Raw genomic sequence first — 26305 nt, 5'->3', positions numbered from 1 at the left:
CCTGCTCCAGCTCCCTCAACAGCCCTTGAGTCTAGAGCTGGATGAGGTCCTTACCCAGGAAGAGACATATAAGGCAATTGAACAACTGAAAAGTGGCAAAGCAGCAGGTATGGATGGAATCCCCCCAGAGGTCTGGAAGGCTGGCGGCAAAACTCTGCATACCAAACTGCATGAGTTTTTCATACTCTGCTGGGACCAAGGAAAGCTGCCTCAGGACCTTTGTGATGCCAACATCATCACCCTGTACAAAAACAAAGGCGAGAAATCAGACTGCTAAAACTACAGGGGAATCACGCTGCTCTCCATTGCAGGCAAAATCTTCGCTAGGATTCTCCTAAATAGAATAATACCTAGTGTCGCCGAGAATATTCTCCCAGAATCACAGTGTGGCTTTCGCACAAACAGAGGAACTACTGACATGGTCTTTGCCCTCAGACAGCTCCAAGAAAAGTGCAGAGAACAAAACAAAGGACTCTACATCACCTTTGTTGACCTCACCAAAGCTTTCGACACCATGAGCAGGAAAGGGCTTTGGCAAATACTAGAGGGCCTTGGATGCCCCCCCCAAGTTCCTCAACATGGTTATCCAACTGCACGAAAACCAACAATGTCGGGTCAGATACAGCAATGAGCTCTCCAAACCCTTCTCCATTGACAACGGCATGAAGCAAGGCTGCGTCCTCGCACCAACCCTCTTTACTATCTTCTTCAGCATGATGCTGAAGCAAGCCATGAAAGACCTCAACAATGAAGACGCTGTTTACATCCGGTACCGCACGGATGGCAGTCTCTTCAATCTGAGGCGCCTGCAAGCTCACACCAAGACACGAGCAACTTGTCCGTGAACTACTCTTTGCAGAAGATGCAGCTTTAGTTGCCCATTCAGAGCCAGATCTCCAGCGCATGGTGTCCTGTTTTGCAGAAAATGCCAAAATGTTTGGCCTGGAAGTCAGCCTGAAGAAAACTGAGGTCCTCCATTAGCCAGCTCCCCACCATGACTACCAGCCCCCCCCACATCTCCATCGGGCACACAGAATTCAAAATGGTCAACCAGTTTACCTACCTCGGCTGCACCATTTCATCTGATGCAAGGATCGACAAAGAGATAGACAACAGACTTGCCAAGGCAAATAGTGCTTTTGGAAGACTACACAAAAGAGTCTGGAAAAACAACCACCTGAAGAAACACACAAAGGTCAGCGTGTACAGAGCCGTTGTCATACCCACGCTCCTGTTCGGCTCCAAATCATGGGTCCTCTACCGGCATCACTTACGGCTCCTAGAACGCTTCCATCAGCGCTGTCTCCACTCCATCCTCAATATTCAATGGAGTGACTTCATCACCAACATCGAAGAACTCGAGCTGGCAGAGTCCGCAAGCATCGAATCCACGCCGCTGAAGACCCAACTGCGCTGGGTGGGTCACGTCTCCAGAATGGAGGACCATCGCCTTCCCAAGATCGTGTTATATGGCGAGCTCCCCACTGGCCACTGAGACAGAGGTGCACCAAAGAAGAGGTACAAGGACTGTTTAAAGAAATCTCTTGGTGCCTGCCACATTGACCGCCGCCAGTGGGCTGATCTTGCCTCCAACCGTGCATCTTGGCGCCTCACAGTTCGGCGGGCAGCAACTTCCTTTGAAGAAAACCGCAGAGCCTACCTCACTGACAAAAGACAAAGGAGGAAAAACCCAACACCCAACTCCAACCAATCAATTTTCCCTCACAACCGCTGCAACCGTGCCTGCCTGTCCCGCATCGGACTTGTCAGTCACCAACGAGCCTGTAGCAGACGTGGACATACCCCTCCATAAATCTTCGTCCGCGAAGCCAAGCCAAAGAAAAAAGAAGAAAGATGAAGGAAGAGAGAGAGATGACTTATTTGAGATGTATAAGATTATGAGGATAGACAACCACCACCTTTTGCACAGGGCAACAATAACAAATACCAGAGGATATCTGTTGAAAGAGAGTTTAGGGCAGACATCAGAGTTAAGTTTGTTACTCAGAGAGTGGTGGGTGCCTGGAATGCATTACCAGGAGTGGGAGTGGAGGTTGTACAATAAGGACATTTAAAAGACGCTTAGACAGACACATGTGCCTGTCAGAAAAATAGAGGGTTATGGCTTTGAGGGAGGGGTTAGATTTTTGCGGAGTAGGTTTACATAGGCCAGCACAATATCAAAGTCTGAAGGGCCTGTACTGTGGAGGAATGTTCCATGATCCAACCCCTCTCACCCATCCGTGGATTCTGCCTTCTTGGAGTGCCCCGTCCTTTGAGGTGAGCATGGTCCTACCTTTTTAGGGAGAGGGGGTGTGCGGGCGTTAGGGAAGCAATGGTTGAAACATTTTCCAAATTGGAGTCAGAGTCAGAGAATCAGCAGCCCTGGTGTTACATGAGCAGAGGAGTGCCACACACTATGTGCTGGAGGAACTCAGTGGGTCAGGCAGCCGAAATTGCAAGAAGAGGAGCAAAATAAGTTAATAAAATCATTTGAAATAGAGGAAATGCAGGATATATTAAAAAAACTACCGAACAATAAAACGCCGGGAGAGGACGGACTCCCAATAGAATTTTATAAAACTTTTAAAGACTTATTAATTCCTCCTCTCCTGGAAGTAATGAACCAGATTGAAGAAACACAAAACATGCCAGATTCATGTAAAACAGCAATAATTACAGTAATACCAAAGACGGGGAAATATCCACTAACACCAGCATCGTATAGACCAATATCTCTACTTAACACAGATTATAAGATAATAGCTAAACTATTAGCAAACAGATTGGCCGACTGTGTACCAAAAATAGTAAAACTAGATCAAACTGGATTTATTAAGAAAAGATGAACAACTGACAATATCTGTAAGTTCATTAACTTAATCCATGCAGTAGAAGGAAACAAGACGCCAACAGTGGCGGTTGCCTTAGACGCAGAGAAAGCCTTTGACAGAGTAGAATGGGATTATTTATTCAACCTACAGGAGAAATATATTAATTGGATTAAAGCATTATATAAGGGACTGTTGGTGAAGGTGACAGTAAATGGATATATATCAAACCAATTTAAATTAAGCAGGTCAACTAGGCAGGGATGTCCACTATCTCCTTCACTGTTCGCGTTAACTATAGAACCACTGGCAGAACTGAGAAGAACAGAAAATAAAATAAGAGGGATAAAAATAAAAGAGAAGGAATATAAAATCAGTCTATTTGCAGATGATGTCATAGTATACTTAACAGAACCAGAAATATCAATAAAAGAATGACATAAGAAATTGAAGGAATATGGAGAAGTATCGGGGTACAAGATCAATGCAAATAAAAGTGAAGTGTAGCCAATGAATAATGCGGATTTCACAAAGTTTAAGAAAGAATCACCATTTAGATGGCAAACACAAGCAATCCGATACCTAGGTATACAAGTAGATAATAATCTAGGCCATCTATACAAACTAAATTATCAGCCATTAATGAAGGAATTACAAGGAATAGCAGAGGTCCAAGGGGCATGGGCTAGCAGGTGAGAGTAGAATGAGAAGAGGGTAAGAAAGGTAAAAAGCTGGGAGACGATAGAAGGAAGAGGGCCGAGAAAGTTTCCCTCTGATATGAAGGAAGGGAAGGGGTGGGGATTTAGAGGAAGGAAGGAGAGGGCAACAGGCAGGTAGAGAGGCTTGGGAAGGGAACAAGAAGGAGGGATGGAGCCAGAGATGTGAGGGAAGGGAAGGGGCTTTGATAAAATGAAATGGGAGACCGGAAATTGGAGAAGTCGGTTGATGACGTCTGTTTGGAGAGTGCCAAGATGGAATATAAGGTTCCTCCAATTGGCAGAGGAGTGGCTGTTCTTCAGGTGTTGGAGGCTCTGCTTGTACCCAAGGCACGCTCTCACCTTCACCCTCCACTACGGTAGGACTCGCACAACTGGTCAGTGCAAGAGACCATTTGGCCCATCATTGCCTCTGCTATCTTTTACACTAATAATCCCTTCTCATTCCTAGTATATTCTAACGACACGGTTAGTGCAATGCTGTTACAGCAGCAGCAATCGGGGTTCGAATCCAGCGCTGTCTATAAAGAGTTTGTCCCCGTGTCTGCGTGGGTTTCTTCCGAGCACTGGTTACCAACCACCCTTCAAAATGTTCTGGGGGTTGTATGTCAATTGGGTATAATTGGGCAGCATGGGCTCACGGGCCAAGGTGGCCTGTTACTGTGCTGTATGTCTAAAGTGAAATTTTAAAAAATTCTTACTCCTTTCTCAGCACTTTTTTTAAAAGTATTGTGTGAGAACTGTTCTCAGGATCCATGATTTGAATTGAAGAGTCACCATTTTGAGAAGAGCTGAGGATTATCAACTGCTCCTCTTTGGGAGTTTGTTTCTTGCTCTGACTCGCATTCATTTTCTTTTCTGTCGTTAATAAGTTGAAACAGTCCAAGTCATTGCAACACCAACTGTTTATTTTGTATTGATCCCTCAAATGTTTCCTTGTACTGTATTTTTTTAAAATCTTGTGCGACATCTTACTGGAATTTAATCTTCACTTCCAGGACCTCCTAAGCTCTCCCATAGGGGTTGGGAGTTGTCAACGAGCTCCTGGCCAAAGGCTCAATGCCAGAGTTCACACCCCTCTCCATTGGAATATTTCTCCCTCTGTTTAAAACCTCTGTTGTTAATTGGTTCAAGTTTATGATCGCCTGATGCAATGAGAAAGGTTCTTCTGTGAGCCGTCTAACAAGTCTATTCTAGCACTGAAATAGTAGGAGAGCAAGAGCCCATTACGGTGTGTAGTGTTAAAGTAAAAAGGTAAATTACAACATAGCAAGAGCAGAACGAAAACCCTGTTCTGGGTTCATTCAGGAGCCTGACGGCTGCAGGAAAGAACTGCTTTAAGCCTGTTGGTGCGCGATTTCGCATTCTTGAGGCTTCTCCTCGATGGGAGGAGGGAGAAGAGAGTTGTGCCAGGGGTTGTGACGGGTTCTTCAGTGTGTTGGCTGCCTTTCCCAGGCAGCAGGAGATGTAGATGTTTGGGAAGTTTGCATGATGCTCCGAGTTGCATTCATCACGTTCTGTATCTCCTGTACCACATTCTGATGCATTCAGCAAGTCTGCTGTCGATGGTACCCCTCTAGAAGATGAGGGACAGGCTGAACTTCCTTCGTCTTTTGTGAAAGTAGAAACATTAGTGCGAAAGCTAGTTAAACAAGAAAATCTGCAGATGCTTGGGGTCGTGTGTAATACACAAACGTGCTGGAGAAACTCAGCTCGTCATGCAGCCTTCTTGGGAAGGAAAAGGGCAACCGATGTTTCCAGGCATCAACCTAGTGGTGGATTAACCATTAGCCTAGGGACCCGGAAGGCAAGGGGACCTGTCACAACCACTATTACACCAATGTAATGGAAGAATCACACTCACCTGTCAATCAACAGCAGGGTCTTGGTCCTATCTATCAATTCGGCCTCTGTATCGGAGGGAAGGAAAACTATTCTGTGTGTGTGTGTGTGTGTGTGTGTGTGAACAAAATTTAGCATTCAAGAAACTGAAGCTCAAACTATAAGTTTGTTAACGTGTGGGGAAGTTTTTTCACACAGAGTCATAGATGCTGTCTGGAAAAGATGTCTGGGAAGTGATGAAAGTGGACACCAGAGTAACACTCGAGAGGCTTCATAGTATGCAGGGCATTGTGAGATGAGGATTGTGTGCAGGCAGGGTAGATTTCACTTAATTTGGTCATCACAAACATCATGTATGTGTTCTCTGTGAACAAGGAGTGTTCAGGCACTCCAAATGTGCGGTGTGGCAGGTTTGAAGGAAAGAAATGTGTCTTGTGTTATACATGCTGTGATTAATTCACTCCCAAGTGCTCTGCCCTGTCATTGAAACCACATCGGCAATGAACGGAAATACAAATCCAAACCCAGAGAGCGGGGAGGATCCAACACGGACAGACCAATGAGCCGGGAGGGGGGTAGGGTCATGGGGTCGCTTCTTCCTGCATTAGTGAGACCACATGGAAACCCCATGGTTTTGAAATCCTCATGGAAAAATGATTACAATGCACTTGAGAGAAATGAAATGAAGTAAAAAAAATAGCAGCACAGCTTGAAATCAGCGATGGTATTCTGAAGTTTGCATGGAATGGATGTCCTGCACTCTTACTGGCCGCTCTGTAGTCTGGCCAGGTTACAGGTGGGGGTTGGTTTTGTTCAAACACCAGCAACTGCTGCGGCCGTGTGGTCACTGAACAACCCTGGGAGAAGGCTCGACTTCTGCTGAATACTGTGGCAGGGCGGCCAGGATGTCAGTCGCTCGTTCCCCCCGACATTACTGCCTCAGCATTTCAACCAGCTGCGACAAATTGACAGATTAATGTTCTGTCTGGAATTAGCGGAGAATGCTCAGCCTCAGTGAGTCTGGTCACCCGCATGAATGCAGAGGGAGCAGACTGTTCAAACCAATCCCATTGAGGAAGAGCGAGCCAGGATCCAGGGCGTGCACAGAGGAATGAGTTAGCAGCCATCTCTTGAACTGAGCCGGAAAGGAGAAGTAGGCAATTTGCGCTAACAGAACCCAAAATTAAAAAGTATGCTAAATCAGCAAGATAACTCAGGATAAACTTAGAATATGTGAGGGCATCATGTCCAAAAGGAACAAATTCACTTTATTCTAACGAAGGATGGGGGGGCCTTACTAAAGCTCAGCCTGGGGCCCAGATGGTAGTTAATCTGCCACTGCATCAACCTATTTATCCAGATTCTTTATTAAAGAGCAGGAGTCGGCCATCCGGCCCGTCGAGCCTGCTCCACCATTCAGTGTGATCATGGCAGATCTGATGTTAGGCTCATCTCCACCTATCTGCCTTTTCTCCTTACCCCTTAATTCCCTTACTATATAAAAATCGATCCAACCTTGTCTTAAATATGTTTACTGAGGTAAATAGGTTTATTGCTTCAGTGGAGGAGTTACTTAAAATTATTTAAAAAATCAGGGTTCATCCCATTGATTTAAGGCTGTTTTGTTCCCCAAGTTTGCATTTGGCTTCACCCTGACAATGGATGAGACCGTGGAGGAGAGTTTGGCTACAGGAAGCTCAAGGCTAGACCCTCGCACAGTGCGTAGGTGTTTGGCGAAGCAGAAAGTGATCATTATTTGACTTAACGGTGACATGAACAAAGAGAGTCTGAAAACCCTTTAAAATAAAAACACAATGTTGGAGAAACTCAGCTGGTCAAACCGTGTACTTTATATAGCAAAGATAAAGATACATAACCAATGTTTTGGGCTTGAACCCTTCATCAGGGTATGAGCAAAATGTAGGTTCGCTCCAGAATTTGGATGCCTGCCAACATTTTTCCATACCTTGATGAAGGGCTCAATCCCGAAATGTTGATTATGTATCATTATCTTTGCTATATAAACGACACGGTTTGACCTGCTGAGTTTCTCCAGCGTTGTGTTTTTACTTCCACCACGGTGTCTGCAGACTTTTGTATTTTATTTAAAACCCTTTAATTGGGTCACAGCTTCATTCACTGCAGGTTTGAGAAGGAAGTTCAGGGCAAGGAATGTTTTAACTGGGAGTTCTGCTTCTTTCCTGATGCAGGACATTTACACCGTTGACGAAGCCATCCCAATGTCATTCCGGAGCTGGCTGTCCTGTTTCTTCGGCGTGCTCGGAACACTTTTAGTCATTTGCCTGGCCACACCCTATTTTGCCATTGTGATTGTGCCCCTTGCTGTACTCTACTATTTCACACAGGTAATTAATGCAGGGGTCTCGTTGCGACCAATCATGCCAGTCAGTTGTTTATGCCCAGTGGGAAGAGGAGCTTCTCTAGAGAGATAAGGGGAGAGTTTTGCAGGGTTTCCAGAGAGGTGATTCCACTGGTAGCCAAGGGCCCAGTTATCATCTGTCATTATGTTACAGTCATGATTAAACCCCATTCAGATTAACAAGGAATCTTCTGTCCTGGGAGGGTGTGATGAGACAGTGTAGAGGGAGCTTCACTCTGTATCTAACCCGTGCTGTCCCTGCCCTGGGAGTATGTGATGGGACAGTGTAGAGGGAGCTTCACTCTGTATCTAACCCATGCTGTCCCTGCCCTGGGAGTGTGTGATGGAACAGTGTGGAGGGAACTTCACTCTGTATCTAACCCGTGCTGTCCCTGCCCTGGGAGTGTGTGATGGAACAGTGTAGAGGAGCTTCACTCTGTATCTAACCTGTCCTGTCCCTGCCCTTGGGAGTGTACGATGGGACAGTGCAGAGAGGGTTTCACTCTGTATCTAATCCGTGCTGTCCATGGTAGACCTTCAGCTGGTATCCTCCTGTGCCAGGGAATATTGTTGGGTTCTTAGCACCCCTCCAGCCTCAGACCACTGACCCAGGGAACCCATTGTCCTTTCAGAGGTTTTACATCGTTACCTCCAGACAACTCCGACGCTTGGACTCTGTTACCAGGTCCCCTATCTACTCGCACTTTGGGGAGACGGTAACTGGCCTGGCTTTGATCCGTGCCTATGGGCATCAGATCCGGTTCCTGGCTAACAATGAGAAGATCATGGATGACAACCAGAAATGCGTCTTTCCCTGGATCATCTCCAATCGGTAAGGCAGCCCTTCTCATGCTATATCTTTGTGGACCTAGAGGTGGGATAGAGGGACTTTGAGCATGAATGAGGGGACACGGTGCATTGTGGTAACCAACTCACACCACAACAGCCTGGAAACCTGGTTCAATTAGTGGAGTAAATGTGGAATGGTGATGCTGAAACCCCAGGGATGTGAAAGGAGAGTAGATTTACTGTTCTTACTCATCCAGCCTGTCACTCTGACCCACAATGGGTGTCAAGGTCATACAAATACTGCAGATGCTGGAAATATGAGACAAAAACTCAGCAGGTCAGCAGCATCTGAGGAAAGGCAGAAACTGAGCTAATAGTTTATCCCAAATGGAGATGGGAAGTTTAAAAATCATTAGTTTTATTCTCCATTGAAGCCTCCACTTGGTCTACTGTGACTTTGGCCTCCAGGTCTGTTGTAAGTTTGAGGAACAGTACCTCAAATCTGACTCAGGATGTTTCAATCTCTAGGACACATTTTGCAACTTCTAATAACTGGTGTTCTCTGGCCATTCAATACTGGCCTAGTAGTTTATTCTCTGGGCATCAGCATATCCTGACATCTCTCTCGCATTCTCTCTCCCCCCATTTCTTCTTCTCCATCTTACCCTCTCTCCCCCATAATCTCATTTTCTTTACAGGGTTTGGGAGGTGCCTTTTTCCATGGGACACGCTGACAGGAGCTGGACTCCAGAACCAGTACTGATGTGTGAACAATTTCCTGCCCAGGGAAGAATTAGACTGTTCCTGTGACAAGTTATCGAGGTGTTTTCGTGTTGTGTGTGGGAGACTGGCCCCAGACCTGACCTGTCACCATCTTTCTTGCATTGTAGGTGGCTGGCAATCCGCCTGGAATTTGTTGGCAACCTGGTGGTGTTCTTTGCTGCGCTGTTTGCCGTCTTGTCCAGAGGGAGTCTGGACAGTGGGATGGTCGGCCTGTCCATTTCATATGCATTAAACGTAGGTATCTCATCAGCACCAACCGAGGCCACACATCTGACTGTGGGGAATCACAGAAATTCAGTTTGGTACCATACTGGGTTGTTTGACCCATGATCCCGTCACCGTGTAGGGGTGTTCAACCCGATTCTATAACCGTGTCGGGTGTTTGACCCCTGCCCCCCTCCCATCACCATGTGTGGGTGTTTGACATATAAGGAAATGCGACACTGACCTTGTCACCGTGAGGAGGTGTTTGATCCCTGACCCTGTTTAGTCACCATGTGGTGGTGTTTGACCCCTGATCCTGTCACTTACATCAGGTGTAAAAGGTGAGTACTGTCCCTATGGGTTTTGGGGAAGGCAATGTCCTCTGACTTTTGCCCTATGCCTGCTGAACCTTTCATCGCTCGTCTTCTGCCCTGATCAGGTGACCCAGGCACTGAACTGGCTGGTGAGGCAGACGTCTGAACTGGAGACGAACATTGTGTCTGTGGAGAGAATCACCGAATACAGCCAGCTGGACAATGAGGTGTGAGGGCTGGGGGAGGGGACTGACCCTGTGGGGAGGCACAGACCCAGGGAAGGGTACCTTGGTCCACCTGTGCTCCATCCTTATACTGGATCAGTTAGTTATACAGCACAGGAACAGAACATTCAGCCCATCACGTCTATGCTGACCATCAATGATCCATCTCTATTAATTCCATTTACCAATCACAGCTTGGTGATGCCTGTCGAAGTGCTTCATTAATGCTGGGAGAATCTCTCTCTCCACCACCCCCTCATGATGCCCCTCCAATAAGGAAGTGCACGTTTGAAAAACTCCAAATTCAAGGACCATTTCTTTCTGAGTTATCAGGCTCTTGAACAAGAATTCCCATTGATAGGAGTAAATGCCTTGCACTGTTTAACACTATGCCCTGTACTTTTCATTTATTGTAACACTATGATTTTATTCTTGCACTTCTTGTGTGGGATAACGTGCAGTCAAAACCAATGTTTTTGCTATATTTCAGTATACGTGACAATAACATTGTACAATTTGATATTTATGCCCCTCATTCATGGATGTCCCAGCCGTTCCAGAGACTGAGAAGAAGGGTCCAGCGCTGAAACTTCTCTTTCTTGAGACATTCCTCTTTCCAGAATTTCTACTTGTTTTTTGGTTGCAGCCTCTCTTCATTCCCAGGCAGCGAATCCCCTTTCCACTGCCAGCCCATCCCTCCTTCAGTGCAGCCAGCACAGAATATGGAAGAGGTCCTTTGGCCCACGATGTCCATGCAGAACATTTATTTTTATTTGCAACACAGTAGAAGCTGCTGCTGGCCTTTGAAAACTGTGACGCCCAATTAACCTACCAACCCCTTATGTTTTAGAGGGAGGGAAGAAACCGACACAGAGAACGTACAAACTCCTGAGGCAGGAGAATTCAAACCTGGGTTGCTAGCACTGTAATACACTAACATGATGCCCAAATTAAACTCAGACTCTGCTGCCTTTTATAAACTAGCAAATGTTACGATAGTTTGGTTTAAATTTCTTTTATTCGCATCTTCTCAGGCTCCTTGGGTACTGGAACACAGACCAGGAAAGGGCTGGCCAGGGAAGGGTGAGATCCAGTTCGTGGATTACAAAGTGCGTTACAGGCCAGAGCTGGACCTCGTGCTGCATGGACTTTCCTGTGACATCAGGACCAACGAAAAGGTAAAGATCCAGTGCTGTGGAATTGCCTCCCCTTAAAGTAGGCTACTCTGCCCATCATGATTGCCTCCTTGAAGCAATCATCCGTGATTTCCATTGCACCCTGCATTCATCCCATGACTGTTTGACGAAAGGCCACATTGTTTCATGAAACCCATGTGTTAAAAGGGTCCTCTGTTTCTCACATTCCCAGGCCTTGACTCTCCCCATACGTGGCAGCCACAACTGCCTCAAAAACTCAGCTGTGGCACTGTTAATGATCTTCCCCACCCATCCTCTTCACCTTCTCCCTAACCCTCCCTCTCCAATCTGACCTCCACTCCCCAAGCCTCCCCCTCCCTTTCTGCCCCATTCTTTCCTTTGTCTCCCTCTCCCCACTCGTCCCCTCCAGCCACACTCTCCCCATCTGTCCCTCTCAATCTGATCCACTCTCCCTACCTTTCTCCTGACCATTCCAACCACACCACTCCTAGTGTTTCCTAATGTCTCGGATACCTCTGTGTCACACTCTCCTTCCCCATTCACCCTGAATCTATTCTTGAGTTGGATCAAGGTCTGGTCTGTCCCCAGACAGTCTTGTGCCTAACATTCCTCATGCTGAGTTCTCCCTATTTCCTGAACCACAGATTGGCATCGTTGGGAGAACAGGAGCTGGCAAGTCCTCCTTGACCAACTGCCTGTTCCGCATCATCGAGGCAGCTGGGGGGAAGATTCTCATCGACGGATTGGACATTAGCACCATCGGTCTCCATGACCTGAGGCAAAGAATCACAATAATTCCACAGGTAGGAAGGAGGGATGGAACACTCCTATTGCCACCTCAGCTCTGTGACCATTGTAATAGACAAGATGAAGGTGCAGAGGTGATTTACCAGGATGTTGCTTGGATTGGAGAATGAGGCAAGGTTAGCAATGCTAACTAATTCTTCTTCACTCCAAAGAGAAAAGCCTGAGGGGTGACTTAATGGAGGTCGACAAGATTATGAGAAGCATAGGTAGTATGATGGCCATCACCTTTTTCCCAGAGTAAGAGGACTTCAGTACAAGGCGAGGGTAGAAATGTTTAGGAGAGGCAGCAGGGGTAATTTTTAAATACACAAAGTGGGTGGGTGCCTGGAATAGACTGCAAGGGGCAGTGGTGGAGCTGGAACAATAAAGACATTGCTGCAGATCTCTATGACATCCAGAATAAAATTCCTAGACTCAAAGGAAAACAACTCCAGTGTCCCACCCTTCCAACCATCTGAATGTCTCATTCCTAGGACCAGCAATGATATCTCCCAGACAAATTGGCCATTGGCCTTTGTTGAACCAAAGTTTTGTCCCTAAATGATTAGAGCAGGTGACCAAAGAGGTGAGGGTATAGGAGTGACAATGGAGAAGGTGGAGGGCTTCATGAAGACCTAGAATCACAGGAAACAGTATCCTGGGTGAAATCCTTCCATTTGAGATGAAGAGGCTGGAATAGGAAAGAGGGGGGATTTGGAAGCCAGGGTCAATGTAGTTGCTCTGAAACTCCTTTGCAACCCCCCCCCCTCCCCAAAGCATGTTTGATCTTTGACCAATTACCAATCGCCATCCATCTGTTTTGTTGCGACAAGGACCCTGTGCTGTTCTCAGGCACGATCCGGATGAACCTGGACCCCTTCAACGGATATTCCGATGAGGAGGTGTGGAGGGCATTGGAGCTGGCTCACCTGAAGAACTACATGGAGAGTTTGCCAAGCAAGCTGCAGCACGAGGTGTCGGAAGGAGGGGAGAACCTCAGGTAGGTTGCCAGCTCCATCCAGCACTAGGACCCTTACCCAATGTCTGGAATGAACCAAAGGTCATCAGTCCTGACTCACATTCTGTGTACATAGACCGCTGTGAGACGGTAGTGTCCACTCCCTTGGCCCCATAGGCTGGGTTCCGTGAGGTCCTCAGGGAACCCTCCTCCCCGTCTGTTCCTATGGTTCTCTGAGCCAATGAGAGCATGTCCCTCCCACCCCTCCCCATTTGTCCCTCTGGAGGTGGTACTCTGAGCTGAGGAGTGACCTTTTTTCTCTCCCCACCCCTCTCCATCTGTTCCTAAGGTTCCCTGAGCCAATGAGTGACTCCAACCCCGTGCTGATGGGAGTCATTCCCTAAGCCGTGGAGTTACCATCTCCCCATCCCTCCCTGTTCTTCCCTATGGAAATCATTCTCTGAACTGATGAATGACCATCCCTCCCACCCTTCCCCTTCGTCCATCTGGAGCTGGTACTCCAAGCTGAGGAGTGACTGCCTCTTTCCACCATAGCATGGGACAGTGCCATCTCTTCTTCCCCCCTCCCCTTCCCCTTTTATCCTTCTGGAGTTGGTAGTCTGAGCCAATTAATGACCATCCACCTCAATTCCTCCCCCCTCCGCAGCGTGGGGCAGCGCCAGTTGCTTTGCCTGTCTCGGGCACTGCTACGGAAATCCAAGGTCCTGATCCTGGATGAAGCCACGGCTGCGGTGGACCTAGAGACCGACAAACTCATCCAGTCCACCATCCACACAGAATTCGCTGACTGCACTGTGCTGATCATTGCCCACCGCATCCACACCATCATGGACTGTACCAGGTAAAGCGCAGCATCCCTCTGAGGCACCCACCCTATCCGCGGCCTGTGCACAGCAAGATCCCGTATACCCTGCCTGGAACGGCCAGAGGGCACACATTCTGCTCGGCTGTGAGTCAGTGGGCCAGGAGAACCCCTGCTGCTCCCTTCACATCCCCTACTCCCTCCTAATCACACAGCAGTTAGTGCCCCCTGACCATTCCCCCCTGCGCTCTCTGTGTGGAGTTTACATGCTCTCACTGGGTTTTCTTGCCAGGTGTACCAGATTCCTCCAACATCCAAAAGATTGGGGTGAGGGTTGGCGTGGGTCAGTAGGTAGGTGACTAGGTTGTTGTAAATTACCTCTGGTGTGTCGGTGATGGGTAGAACATTGGCTGATTGGGAGGAAATAGTAGGAATAAAGGAATCCTATTTTGGTTAGTTACCTGTTACCAGTGGTGTTGGGGCCACTTTACATCGTACATTTATGATTTGGATAATGGCTTTGTGGCTGAAGTTGCAGATGATACAAAGACAAGTGGAAGGGCAGGGACTGCAAAGACACTTAGATAATTAGTGGAATAGACCAAGAAGTGGCAAATGAAACATAGTGTTGGAAAGTATATGGCTATGTACTTTGGCAGAAGGAATAAAAGGGCAGACTATTGCTTGGATGGGGAGAAAATTCTAAATTTGGAGGTGCAAAGTGACTTCGGAGTCCTCGTGCAGGTTGAGTCGGTGGTGAAGAAGGTGAATGCAATGTTGACATTCATCTCCAGTGGAATAGGATACAAGAGCAGGGTTGGAATGTTGAGACTCTATAGGTACATCTGAGACTGGACAGAGTAGATGAAGCCAATTAGTTTCTATGGTAGAGGAGTCTCGGGCAAGAAGGCACAACTTCAGGATTGAGGGACGCCCATTTAAAACAGATGCGAAGGAATTTGCTACTATGGGCAGCTGTGGAGGCCAAGTCATTGGGTGTGTTTAAGGCAGAGAGCGATAGATATCTGAATAGTCAGGGTATCAAAAGTTATGGGGAGAGGGGCTGAGTGGAAGAATGAGTGGGAGCTCATGATGGAATGGGAGGCCAGAATTGATGGGTAGAATGGTCCACTTCTGCTCCTATATCTTATGGTCTGACAGTTCTCCTCATTAGATGAGATGTTCTACCTACCTGCATTCGGCCTATAACCTTTCCTATCCATACACCTGACCAAATGCCTTCTAACATTGTAATTGTCCCCAAATCAGCTTTTTCTGGCGGCTCATTCCATACACCCTCTGTGAAACAATTTTAGAAATACAGCACAGTAACAGGCTCTTCTGGCCCTTGAACTGTGTTACCCAGTTAACCTACCAACCCCATATATCTTTGAAGGTGGGAGGAAACCCATGCAGACATGGGTAGAACGAGTAAGCTCCTTACAGACAGTTGGGCGAATTTGAACCATGGTCACTGGTGCTGTAGTAACATTCTGCTAATTGCATTACCTACCCCTGCGCCTTAGATCCTCTTTCAAATCTTCCCCCCCCGAAGCCTCTGCATGGTTGGTGGCCCTCTTGGGGTCCAGAAGTTAAAGTAACTCAAACTGCTGCTCTTTTTTTTGGTAGGGTGATGGTTTTGGATGTTGGAAGAATCCTGGAGTTTGACAGCCCCCTTGCCCTCCTTCAAAACAAAGGACTCTTCTACAGACTGGCAAAGGATGCAGGGGTGACATTGGAAGGGGATACTGCCCTTTGAGGGGCTTTCTGGACACTATTTCTACAACCAGGGCTGCCGTCAACTGTTTGGAAGGAGGGCAGCTACAGGGTTGGAGCAAGAGGGTTGACTTCCTCTGCTCCATTGACTCAGGGAATAGACAGGCACTCCCTAGCTGCCCTCTCTCTTTAAAAGAAATACAAAGCCGACATTTGCTGCTATGCCAATAGGCCAGGGATTGTAGAAGGTTAGCCAAGGTTTCCAGCAACTGGAGGTGATGCCTGGCCTGACCTTCTAGGTTCAGGATGGGTGCGGAAGTGGAACATCAAGGTTTCTGCTGGGAAACATACTCACCATCAGTAGCCCCCATGTCTCTGGCCTCAGGCCTGAAATGCTGGTTATCCTCCACTTCCTATGGATGGTACATGACCTGCTGAGTTTCTCAGCACCTTTGTGCATTGGATCCCATCCTGATATCTCTTTCCTGAATTTAATCCCCCTCCCCAGAGTAGCAAGACCTTCTCTATAAACCCCTGAAACCCAGATCACCTCTATAACCCCCCACCCACACCTGGATCCTGTCTGAAATTCCTCCCCACTGCAGCACCCAGACACCCTCCATAATCCCTCACCACAGCACCTACACTCACTCTCTTCCCCACCCACGCACCATAACCCCCTCTATACATTCACCAGGTCTTGCTCTATAATCTCTCACCACAGCAACTATACTCACACCATAATCTTCTTTTCCACCCCTACCCCCCCCCCACCACCCAAATCCCCTATATAATACCCTTCACTAGAGAACCAGGACTTGCTCTATAATCTCTCACCACAGCACCTATACTCACATTATAACCTTCTTCACCCCCCACCACCCCCAAATAATCTCCTTCAACAGAGCACGAGGACTCACTCTATAAATCCCTCAACACCTGGACTCTCTCTAAAATTCCCCCAAACCATAGTCCCCAGACCTCCTCTATAACCTCTACCAGACTATAATCCCCACCAACACAGCCCCCTGACCCTCGCTATAATCTGCACCCAAATCCTCTCCATAATCTCCCTTCCCACATACACTGCCCAGACTTGCACTTCTTAGTGTGATGCCATTTTGACTGCTGGCCCTGTAAGGGGTTGCGGACATTTTACCGGGACTGGTCGTTGACCAGCCCAGGGAAAGCACAGCCAATACAGTTGCAGCTTTAAATGTGTCCCATTCTCCCAGCTGGCAGCATTTGATGGAACGGATCGGTTCTGTGGGTGGTAGGAATCATGTTGTGTGTGAATAAAATAATGCAGGTGCTGAACTCACCGTGTCAAACCAGAGAATCGAGTCGTTGGTGTGTTAATAGTCTGTCTCCATTGCTGCTGCTGTTCATTTCCACTGATCCGTGAGCTCTGCTTGCTTAGACAAAGGGTCTTCGGTCGCCCAGCCAATGTTTGGTCAGACTTGGCATCCAAACTCAAGGCCCCCTGACCCATAGCACAGTGGAGTAAGGTGTGGGCTTGAAACTGGGTAGCCAGGGGAAAGGCTGCAGGGACCATAAGATACAGGAGCAGAAGTAGACCATTTGGCCCATTAATTCTGCCCTGCCATTCCATCATGAGCAGATCCATTCTCCCACTCCCCTGACTATTCACATAGCTATCAGTCCTTGCCTTAAATACATCCAATGACCTGGCCTCCTGTGGTAGCAAATTCCAAAGGTTCACCACTCACTGGCAAGCAAAAGAAATTCCTCAGTTTTAAATGGGTGCCCTTCAATCCTGAAGTTATGTCATCTTGTCCTGGACTTCCCCACCATGGAGAACAACTTTGCCACATCTCTGTCCAGGCCTTTCAACATTCAAAATGCTTCTATGAGGTCCCAACTCTTCTGAACTCCCAGAAGTATAATCCAAGAGCCATCAAATGTTCCTCATACACTAATCCCTTCATTCCAGGAATCATTCTTCTCTGAACCCTCTCCAATGCCAGCACATCCTTCCTTAAATAAGGAGCCCAAAACTGTATCCTGTACTCCAAGTGAGGCCTCAGATATACCCAATATCACATCTCTGCTCTTGTATCCTATCCCTGTGGATATGAATACCAACTTTGCATTCACCTTCTTCACCACTGACTCAACCTGGAGGTTAACCTGCACGAGGACTCCCAAGTCCCTTTGCACCTCTGAATTTTCTCCCCATCCAAATAATAGTTTCTTTTTTTCCTTCTACCAAAGTACATGACCATACATTTTCCAACATTATATTGGAAAGTTGGGCGGGGGGGGGGGGGGAAAAAGGGGGGTGAAATGTCCAGAAGGAAGATACAATGCCCTGATCACCTCTAAATCCCAATAAATGTCCACAGATGTAAATAGGACTAGTTTGGTCAGTTGGGCAGAAGGGCCTGTTTCCCTGTTGCAGAACTTGGAGATACAAAGAGAGGGAGTTTAGAAAGACGAATAGGGCCTAATAAGAGTGATAGAGGCACCACCTTAGGGAACCCGGTTTGATCCCCGGTGCTTCCTGTGTGGAGTTTGTACTTTCTTCCTGTGACTGTGTGGGTTCCCCCAACAACCCCAGTCATTCCTATTTTCTTCCACATCCCAAAGACTGTTTAACTGGCCACTGTGGAATGCATGGGTGAGGGGTAGAATCTGGGGGTGAGGTGATGAGATTGTGGGGAGAAGGAAATGAGATGACTGTAGATGTCCAATATGGACTCGATGGGCGCCCTTTCCTCTCTGCTCTGGGCCAACTGTTTTAAGGGTCCTTCACCTCTCACACACAGGCCAAAAATGCCTCCATTAACAACTGATGTTACAGTACAATTCATGGCCAAGGATTCTAGGTTATTGAGATGTGTGACCTGCCTCCGCAGGAGTTGACTGCATTTATCAAGCAGCTTTTAAGATTAAATTCCTTGCCGCAGCACACAAAAAATTGTCACAAGAGGATTTCAGAGCCTTTCTCTATCTCTCGCACGCAGACACAGACCTGCACACATAAACTGTCAGAGACATTACATCCATTTAATTTCAGATACAACACTCCCTTCATTTGTCAACACCAGGTGTTGACAACATTCATCAGAATGGGCTGTCGAAGGTGGTGATGGACTGCCTGTTGATAAACATCTGCAGTACGCTCACAATCCTTCACCTCTCTCGGAGGGAGCCCATCTGAGGTAGGGATGTTCAGCACAGACTCGATGGGCCTGCTTCTGTGGTGTGGGGCTTTCTACGGTTCTACTGATGATCGACGCCCATCCTTTTCCCAGCCTGTGCCATGGGGCTTCCATGTGCTGAGAGGAGATTTGGATGCACCAGGCCTGGACAGGGTTGGTGGTTTTGTTTAGCACCCAGGGGTGAGGCTGGGTCAGAAGGATGGACCATCAGAAGCCTGCATCCAGTTGCCACATCAGGTCCAGTTACCATGGGTAGGATTTAACATCAATACCACATAGCACATCCAAGCAATGTAATAGGGAGTACACTGAGCAACTCTGAGCTCAACTTATTCATGTAAATTGCTCACTTGTGAGAAGGAGCTCTTAGCCATTGGATGGGACTGGGCTCTCTACGAGGCAGACCCATGCACATTCAGTAGAGACTTGGCATGCGTTTCTCCTATGGGGTTGAATGACCTTTTTTGATCTGCTGTGACAAGGGACAGGCTCTCCTACACTGGTCAGAAGACCACGCACACCAAACCTCCCATTTAGTTTTGAGCTGACTCTCTCCAACCCCACCATGAGCAATCCCCTGCTTTGGTTTTATTCAATCTTGCGGTTTGACCAAATATATCCAGAATTTACAGCTGAACCAATCACAGCCAAAATACTCTGAGTACATTATAAAAATCTGCTATGTGTAGTGTTAAATGCCATTCTGTGTACATTCTAGGCAGATACATCGAGCTTAAAATACTGCATTTATACATATTCTGGAAAAGTTTGTCAAGTGTTCTCACTGGCTTGGAATCCATACCTGGTACGTGGAATCCTGCTGTGTCACCAGCTGCATAAACCGGCCTTTTCCCTCAATGGGTTGCCACAGCGCTATGCAAGCGCACAATTAGGTAGTCTTGTCCGCTGTGAAATCCTCATTTCAAAACAGTCACTGTTGTCCAGATTGGCACGGGCTGTAAAGTTCTTGCGTGAGGGTCGTATGCTTTGCTGGATTTGCCAGTCGAGGCCGCTTTTGCATGAGCAGATTGGGTTGATGGTGCAGCTCAAACCATCCCTTCCTGAAACAGTGGTTGAGAAGTGAGATCTTGCTTCCAAGGAGAAGCCCAGTCTCCCCCTCCAAGCTGGTTATGTTGAGACATGAGAGGGCTGTTGGTTCGAGCCCCTCTCTGCCTCCTTCACCCCCCACCCCCCCACCCCACCTCACGTGTATTCCGTTTTCCTGATGTATGTTGCCGGGACATATCCCTGCCTCCCGTTGGCCTCTGCCAGCCACCACTCCTGGTTCCCGTTCATGTCATGGAAACGCAGGATCCGCAGCCGTTGGTTGTTGGTGATGGAGAGTTCATTGGAGCAACGAGCCCTGAAGTCGTAGACGGCGTAATAAACCTAGGCAGGGAGGGAAGTGGTCAGATGGAGAACAGATCCACGTGGAACAGACAGGCAAAAGCGGAGCAGAGGCCACAATCTAACTGAATGCTTAGCCCACTGCTCTACTCATTGTGCAGCTCGGCACAATTCAAACGCCAACTACAAATCTGCCAATGACACCAAAGTCGCTAGCAGAATCACAGGCGACTACAAGGAAGTGGAAGGAGGGAGAAAGATCAGCTAATTGAGGGGCGCCACAACAACTAAGGAACTGATTGTGGACATCAGGAAACCAGTCTCTTCAAATTCCTGGCCTTCATGTTGATGCAACCATGAAGAAGGCTTGCCGGTGTCTATACTTCGTGAGTAGCTTCAGGAGATTTGGTACGTCACCAAAGGCTCTTGCAAATTTCTACAGATGTACTGTGGGGAGCATTCTGATGAGTTGCATCACTGTCTGGTATGGAGGTGCTAATGCTCAGGACAGGAAAAGACTACAGAGCAGTGATTCTCAATCCTTTCCACTCATAAACCATTTTAAGTAATCCTTATGGCATAAGTGCTCTTGATTAGAAAGGGATTGCTTAAGGTGAAATGTGAGTGGGAAGGCAGGGTTGAGAATCACTGCTCGAGACCCAATTGTTACTGAAATATTTTGTGAGAAAAACTGTCATTGGTCCATTTCCTTTGGAGTTATGAAACCATGCACATAACGAGTCAATTAGGTACGATTAAAACTGTGGTTTTCAAACTTTTTCTTTCCACTCACATATCACCTTAAAGTGATCACAGATCACCTATGGCATAGAGAATAGTTAAAGTGGTATGTGAGTGGAAAGAAAAAGGTTGAGAATCACTGCTATGGAGAGTTGTGAATTTGGCCAATGGCATCATAGTCTTCACTCCATTGAGGACATCTACAAGAGGTGGTATTTCAGGAAATCAGCCTCCATCCCCAAGGATCCTCACCACCTGGGCCCTGCCCTCTTCTCACTGCTACAATCAGGAAGGAGATAAAGATGCCCGAGGATGAGCACTCAATGGTACAAAAAACAGCTTCTTCCCCTCTGATTTCTGAACAGACAATGACCCACAAACACTCCCTCACCTTTTCCTTTACACCAATTTAAAAAATATATAATTTAGAGCAATTTTGTACCTGTAACGCTGCCGCAAAACAACGAATTTTGTGACACTTTCATGACAACAAATTCTGATTCTGGGCAGTGGATCTGCTCCTATGTCTTGGTGAAGAATAACATCCCAGTGTACTACTGGGAGAACACACCGCTGATACATTTTTGCACTAACCTACTACCTGTTGATCCCTTAACCTCCATAAACCCATCTTTATGTGCCCACCACTCCCTCCTACAATTTATAGTCCATAGAGCTCACACATCCCAAAGTCAAATTATCTTGTTTTTATGCTGATGTATCTCCTCATTGTGATAGATGCAACAATGGAGACGCTTCATTTAGTCATATATTTTGGACATGCCAGAGTTGAGAAATACTGGAATGAAGTTTTTCAAACTTTTTCTGCACTCTTTAAAGTTACTTTTAAGCCTGATCCTTTAACAGCCTTGTTTGATATTATTGGAGAGATTGACATAACTTTAATGGCATCTAATTTTCATGTATTAGCTTTTACTTATGGCGAGGCGGGCAGTGTAGCTCAGATGGAGGGACATTACCCCGCCTACTCATATTCAATGGCTACGTGACTTCATGTCATGTTTACATTTAGAGATGATAAGATGCTCAATTTCTGATTTGAATTTAAATTTTCAAACAATGTGGGGACCGTTTAGGAATTATTTTCAGAATCTCTGCTTTGATATGAATGCAGAAGTGTTGACTAATAAGGATTTCATTACTTTGATAAGGAATTATTTTTTTCCTCTCTTTTCCAAACAGCTTCATTTTTAGTAGAGGGTTTAGATTTTTTTATGAATATTACTGTAATATAATTTGTTTGATTGAGAATGCGGGGTACCTTGGATGAACTGGTGTGATCTAAGCGTAATGTACTTTTAAAAAAACTTTTCTTATGCACTCTGTATTTTTCAATGTGGAATCTCAATTTCAATAAAAACACTGAAAAAAAATTACGTTTCTTCTCACATGTGCTAAGGTACAGTGAAAAGGCTTGTTTTGCAAGCTATCCAGCAAGTCCATCCATAAACAAGTACAACAGAAGGAAACACAGGACAGGGTAGGGTTACCATGAGAGATCAGTTTCTCCAGCACGTTTGTGTACTGCGCTCGAACCCCAACATCTGCAGACTTTCTTGATTAACTGGTTCGGGTGAGACACAGACAGGAATTGGGGATAGTGGGTGAGGAGGTGAATGATTTCAGGGAGTTGTGCATCCACAGAGACAACTGCATGCCAACCTCCCACTCTGAAACGTGGTGCTCTTACCTGCTGCCCCGGATCGAAGCTGTTGCCATCCAAGTAGCCCTCCTGCGACGCCGCCCGACGCAACACTCGGCTGGTCTCCTGACTCCTCCGCGGCAGCGAGTACTCCATCTGGCTGGAACGTTTTGGCTGTGCCGCTGGGCAGGAGTTCTTTGACCGGGGAGAGCTTGCAGCTGATGAGGGGTCGAAGGTATTGGAGCGCAGGGTCGGCGGACGCAAAGAGGGCTCAGAGCGCGTCGTCTCCGCTTGTTGTGGCCTCGGTGGGCCAGTGGTCTCTGTGGAGTAGGAAGCCGTGCCAGCGGAGTGGTTGACCGTCAGCACCGAGGTGTTATCTTGCCAGGAGATCACTGGGGACGAGCCGTCATAGCCCGACTCGTTGGAGGAGTGGCTTTCCACCGAGACGTCAGAATGGCTGCGGCGGGAGTCGTATGGCTTCAGGAAGGAACTGTACACAAAGCCTCTTGTTGCTGGGGGGAAATGCCCGGACGTTAATCACACGCAGCTCTGAGCACCTTGGCCATCTCCTCCCTGCAACCCACCCCACCTCGCAGCTGAGTTTAAACAGAAGTAACTAAAGGGGGCCATCCGGCCCATTGAACCTGCTCCCCCATTTGATCATGTCCCTGGACACTACTCCATGGACAATAAATCCACCCCCCCACATCCACCATTAACCCGCACAGTCAAGGCGATCGACTGACCCAACGACCTTGGGACCAGGGAGTAAACCGGACCACCCAGGGGCGAATCCTGGGTGGAACATACAAACTCTACACGGGAGGTCAGGATCGACGCCATATTGATAGAGAGAGGGACTCTCCCCATTTCACCTCTGCGCCATCCCCTACAGACACCACCCACCACCCCCCCCCCCCCAACCTCCACCCCTACACAGAAACGGGATTATGGAATCACTGATACAAGAGCCTTGGAGACAAGACTAGCATTTAATGCACATCTTTGACAGCCAGAGTCAGAAAAAAAAATCAAGATACAAACCTCACTTGAAACAAAATTTTAAAGGACGAGAGGTGACGTAATAGAGGAATATAAGGGGCTTAGATATGGTGGTCAGCCAGCTCCTTTCTCCTGGGGTGACAATAGCAAAAACCAATGAACATCTACTGAAAAATGAATATAGGAAAGTTTAGGGGAGATGCCAGAAGTAGGTGGGGACCTGGAATATATTGGCAGGGCTGGTGGTGGAGGCTGGTACAATAGGGACATTCAAGACTCTTAGACAGGCACAGGATAAATAGAGGGTTATGGGTGTGAGGTAGGGAAGAGTTAGGTTGCTGTGCAGTAGGTTTACATGGATCGGCACAACATTGTGGGGCAGAATGTGTTAGAATGTTCTAAGTTTAATCACAGTAGAAATAGCCCTTCCAAGGAGGTGATCTGCTGTCCTTAAAGCAGAGGGGTCTTCCCTAATCTAATAACATGCCTGACTCTTCACGATCTCTGCAGGCCTGGAGCAAAGCCGTGAGGGAGTAGCTGGGACCAGAGACCTACGCTGCAAGGCCAGGAAGGCCTCCAAAAGGTGAGAAACTAGACAGCAAGGTGTTCTTCCAGGTATAAGGCTCTCCATCCAGAGCTCTGGTCAGTATTAATACGTGAATTAACACACAGATGCACAAGTGAACACGCGCTCAAATACACACATGCACATGCAGTCACACGCACACTGACACATACAAACACGCACACTGTCACAGTGATATGTGTGACTTGCTATGCCAAAATCTGCTGCTAATTTTCTTAAATTTTAAACAAATATCCTTTGTTTACAATATCCCAAAGGGCATTTTAGAAATGCAAGCCCTGGTCATGGTGGGAGAGCTCTTCCCACATCTCCATGTGGTAGTCACGACCGTGTCAGGTGGCTAGGGTCAGGTTTCTCCTTACTGGCACAGCCAGGCTGGCCTTAAAGGGGAACACAGTCAAGACGGGAGGGAAAGGAGAGCAAGGTGGGGGAGCAGGGGAGAGATATCCACTCGGGGTCCAAGACATTTGATGGTTGGACCATCAATAATGGGTCATAGAAACTGAAGACCCCACATCTAACTTCCTGGAGGTAAAAGAGAACCGAGAGCAGGTCAACAGTCAGCCCCTACCGCCATTGTCCACCAGCCAACGGTTCTGGCTACCCATGGGATCTTGCTGTTTAATGACTCCAACCAGGTCTCCTTCCAGCAGGGAGAGGTCCAGTTCCTGAGCAGCATTGAAGTTCCGGTCCGCCTGGTAGAGCTTGTCAGGCTCATACTTGGCCAACAAGGATGTCCGCTGTTCCCCGCTCTGAAACGTGGCCATTGGCTAGAGAGAGACAAGAGAAATGGGGCTGGTTACAGCACAAACCTGGTATCATCTTTATGGTCGGAGCAAGCAGAGGTCAATCAGCTCCCCCAGAATATTCCACCTTTCAACTAAATCAGGGGTGGCCACATTCGATAAACTTCAGATGTGTGAGAGCTGCAAGTCATGGTGAATTATTACACACACGTTTTTACTCTTACATGCACAGCTTATTTTAGACATACAGCACGGTCACCGGCCAATTCAGCCCATGAGCCCGTGCCGCCCAATTATCCTACAACCCCTGTATGTTTTGAAGAGTGGGAGGAAACTGGAGCCCCTGAGGAAGCCCACAAACTCATTACAGACAGCACCGGATTCGAACTCTGATCCCGATTTTTTGCGCTATAACAGTGCTGAGCTAACCACTGTGTCAACATGCCACCTTGTTATGAAATTTTATATACCGTAAATATTAAGAAATACATGTACATAATAATATTTATTCATGTATGTAGCTTATAAACTGGCAATGTGTATCAGTTTCAATAATCAAAAGGTCCACATAATGTATATACTTGGGTAATAGCTGAATTTTGAGGACCAATTTTTAGGGTAAAATTGAGGGAGTTGACTATTACACACTACCTTTGAGTACAGTAGTACCTGTGTCGTCTAGGGCATTGGGAGCTCGGATGGATGGGTAGCCAGGATCAGGTGGTAAGTCCATGTATGGGGCATCGAGAGCTCTGATGGGCGAGCACCGGGGTCTGGGTGAGAGTCCACGGTTGGGGCATCAGGAGCTCAGATGGGCAGCCAAAAATAGGGGGGAGGGGGTTGACATTTATACGGTATCGACTATTGCACACCCACCAACACTACCATTGGAAGCACCAGCTCGTACGATTCCTGTCTCAACAAACATACTTCCATGAGCCTTACATTACATGTCAAAGATCTGGATTTGGCCACCCCTGAATGAAGTTATCGCTGTCTCCCATTACCTGACAAACATCTCCCCCGACCCAAGCGTTTGTAAGCGTAGGGGGTCAGTACAACACTACTACAGCGCCAGCAACTGGATTCAAATCCAGCGCTGTCTGTAAGGTGTTAGTATGGGTTTCCTCTAGGTGCTCCGGTTTTCTCCCACATTCCAAATATCGTACGGAGTTAGAAGATTAATTGGTCACGGATTTGGATGGAAGCGGGCTCGTGGACTGTGCCGTGTTTCAAAATTTAATGGTCAGCACAGATACCTAGGTATGCAAAGGCAGATGGGATTCAAACAAATGATCCCTGCTGTTCTGACTTCTGAACAGATGAACAAGTTTGGGAGGTGGGGTCTTCATTTAGATTGGAGACCAGCATAATTTCAGGATAATGAGGTGGGTAAGGTTTGAAGGGCTGAATGGTCTCTTTCTAATTGCACCCTAGACCCTGGGACACGAGACATGCTACAGGAGAATAAACCAAACCGGCTGGGGTACACCAATCCCACCTGGGTGCAAC

The 26305-nt window shown here is 47.3% G+C and overlaps 2 protein-coding genes across 8 annotated transcripts in view; one reads left to right on the top strand and one right to left on the bottom strand.

Moving 5' to 3' along the window:
- Window positions 1-16862, top strand: part of abcc2 (ATP-binding cassette, sub-family C (CFTR/MRP), member 2) — a 92271-nt gene extending 75409 nt beyond the window's left edge. For 2 of the 3 annotated variants that reach the window (XM_069900247.1, XM_069900246.1), the window contains exons 25-33: window positions 7600-7755; window positions 8402-8601; window positions 9449-9575; window positions 9985-10086; window positions 11118-11261; window positions 11885-12043; window positions 12860-13026; window positions 13652-13846; window positions 15437-16862. In XM_069900247.1, coding sequence (XP_069756348.1) covers window positions 7600-7755; window positions 8402-8601; window positions 9449-9575; window positions 9985-10086; window positions 11118-11261; window positions 11885-12043; window positions 12860-13026; window positions 13652-13846; window positions 15437-15566 — 1380 coding nt within the window. In that variant the 3' untranslated portion in view covers window positions 15567-16862. The remainder of the gene's footprint in view (window positions 1-7599; window positions 7756-8401; window positions 8602-9448; window positions 9576-9984; window positions 10087-11117; window positions 11262-11884; window positions 12044-12859; window positions 13027-13651; window positions 13847-15436) is intronic. The other variant, XM_069900248.1, reaches the window with a different exon arrangement.
- A 1677-nt stretch (window positions 16863-18539) lies between these two features.
- Window positions 18540-26305, bottom strand: part of dnmbp (dynamin binding protein) — a 124109-nt gene continuing 116343 nt past the window's right edge. For all 5 annotated transcript variants that reach the window (XM_069900241.1, XM_069900245.1, XM_069900242.1 and 2 more), the window contains 3 exons: window positions 24619-24817; window positions 22508-22971; window positions 18540-20097 (listed from right to left, as the gene is read on the bottom strand). In XM_069900241.1, coding sequence (XP_069756342.1) covers window positions 19912-20097; window positions 22508-22971; window positions 24619-24817 — 849 coding nt within the window. In that variant the 3' untranslated portion in view covers window positions 18540-19911. The remainder of the gene's footprint in view (window positions 20098-22507; window positions 22972-24618; window positions 24818-26305) is intronic.

The sequence above is a fragment of the Narcine bancroftii genome, chromosome 10, assembly GCF_036971445.1.
Source record: "Narcine bancroftii isolate sNarBan1 chromosome 10, sNarBan1.hap1, whole genome shotgun sequence".
In the NCBI taxonomy this organism is placed as follows: Eukaryota; Metazoa; Chordata; class Chondrichthyes; order Torpediniformes; family Narcinidae; genus Narcine; species Narcine bancroftii.
Note: the sequence above shows the minus strand (reverse complement) of the source record. Positions and strands in the feature narration are given on the sequence as shown.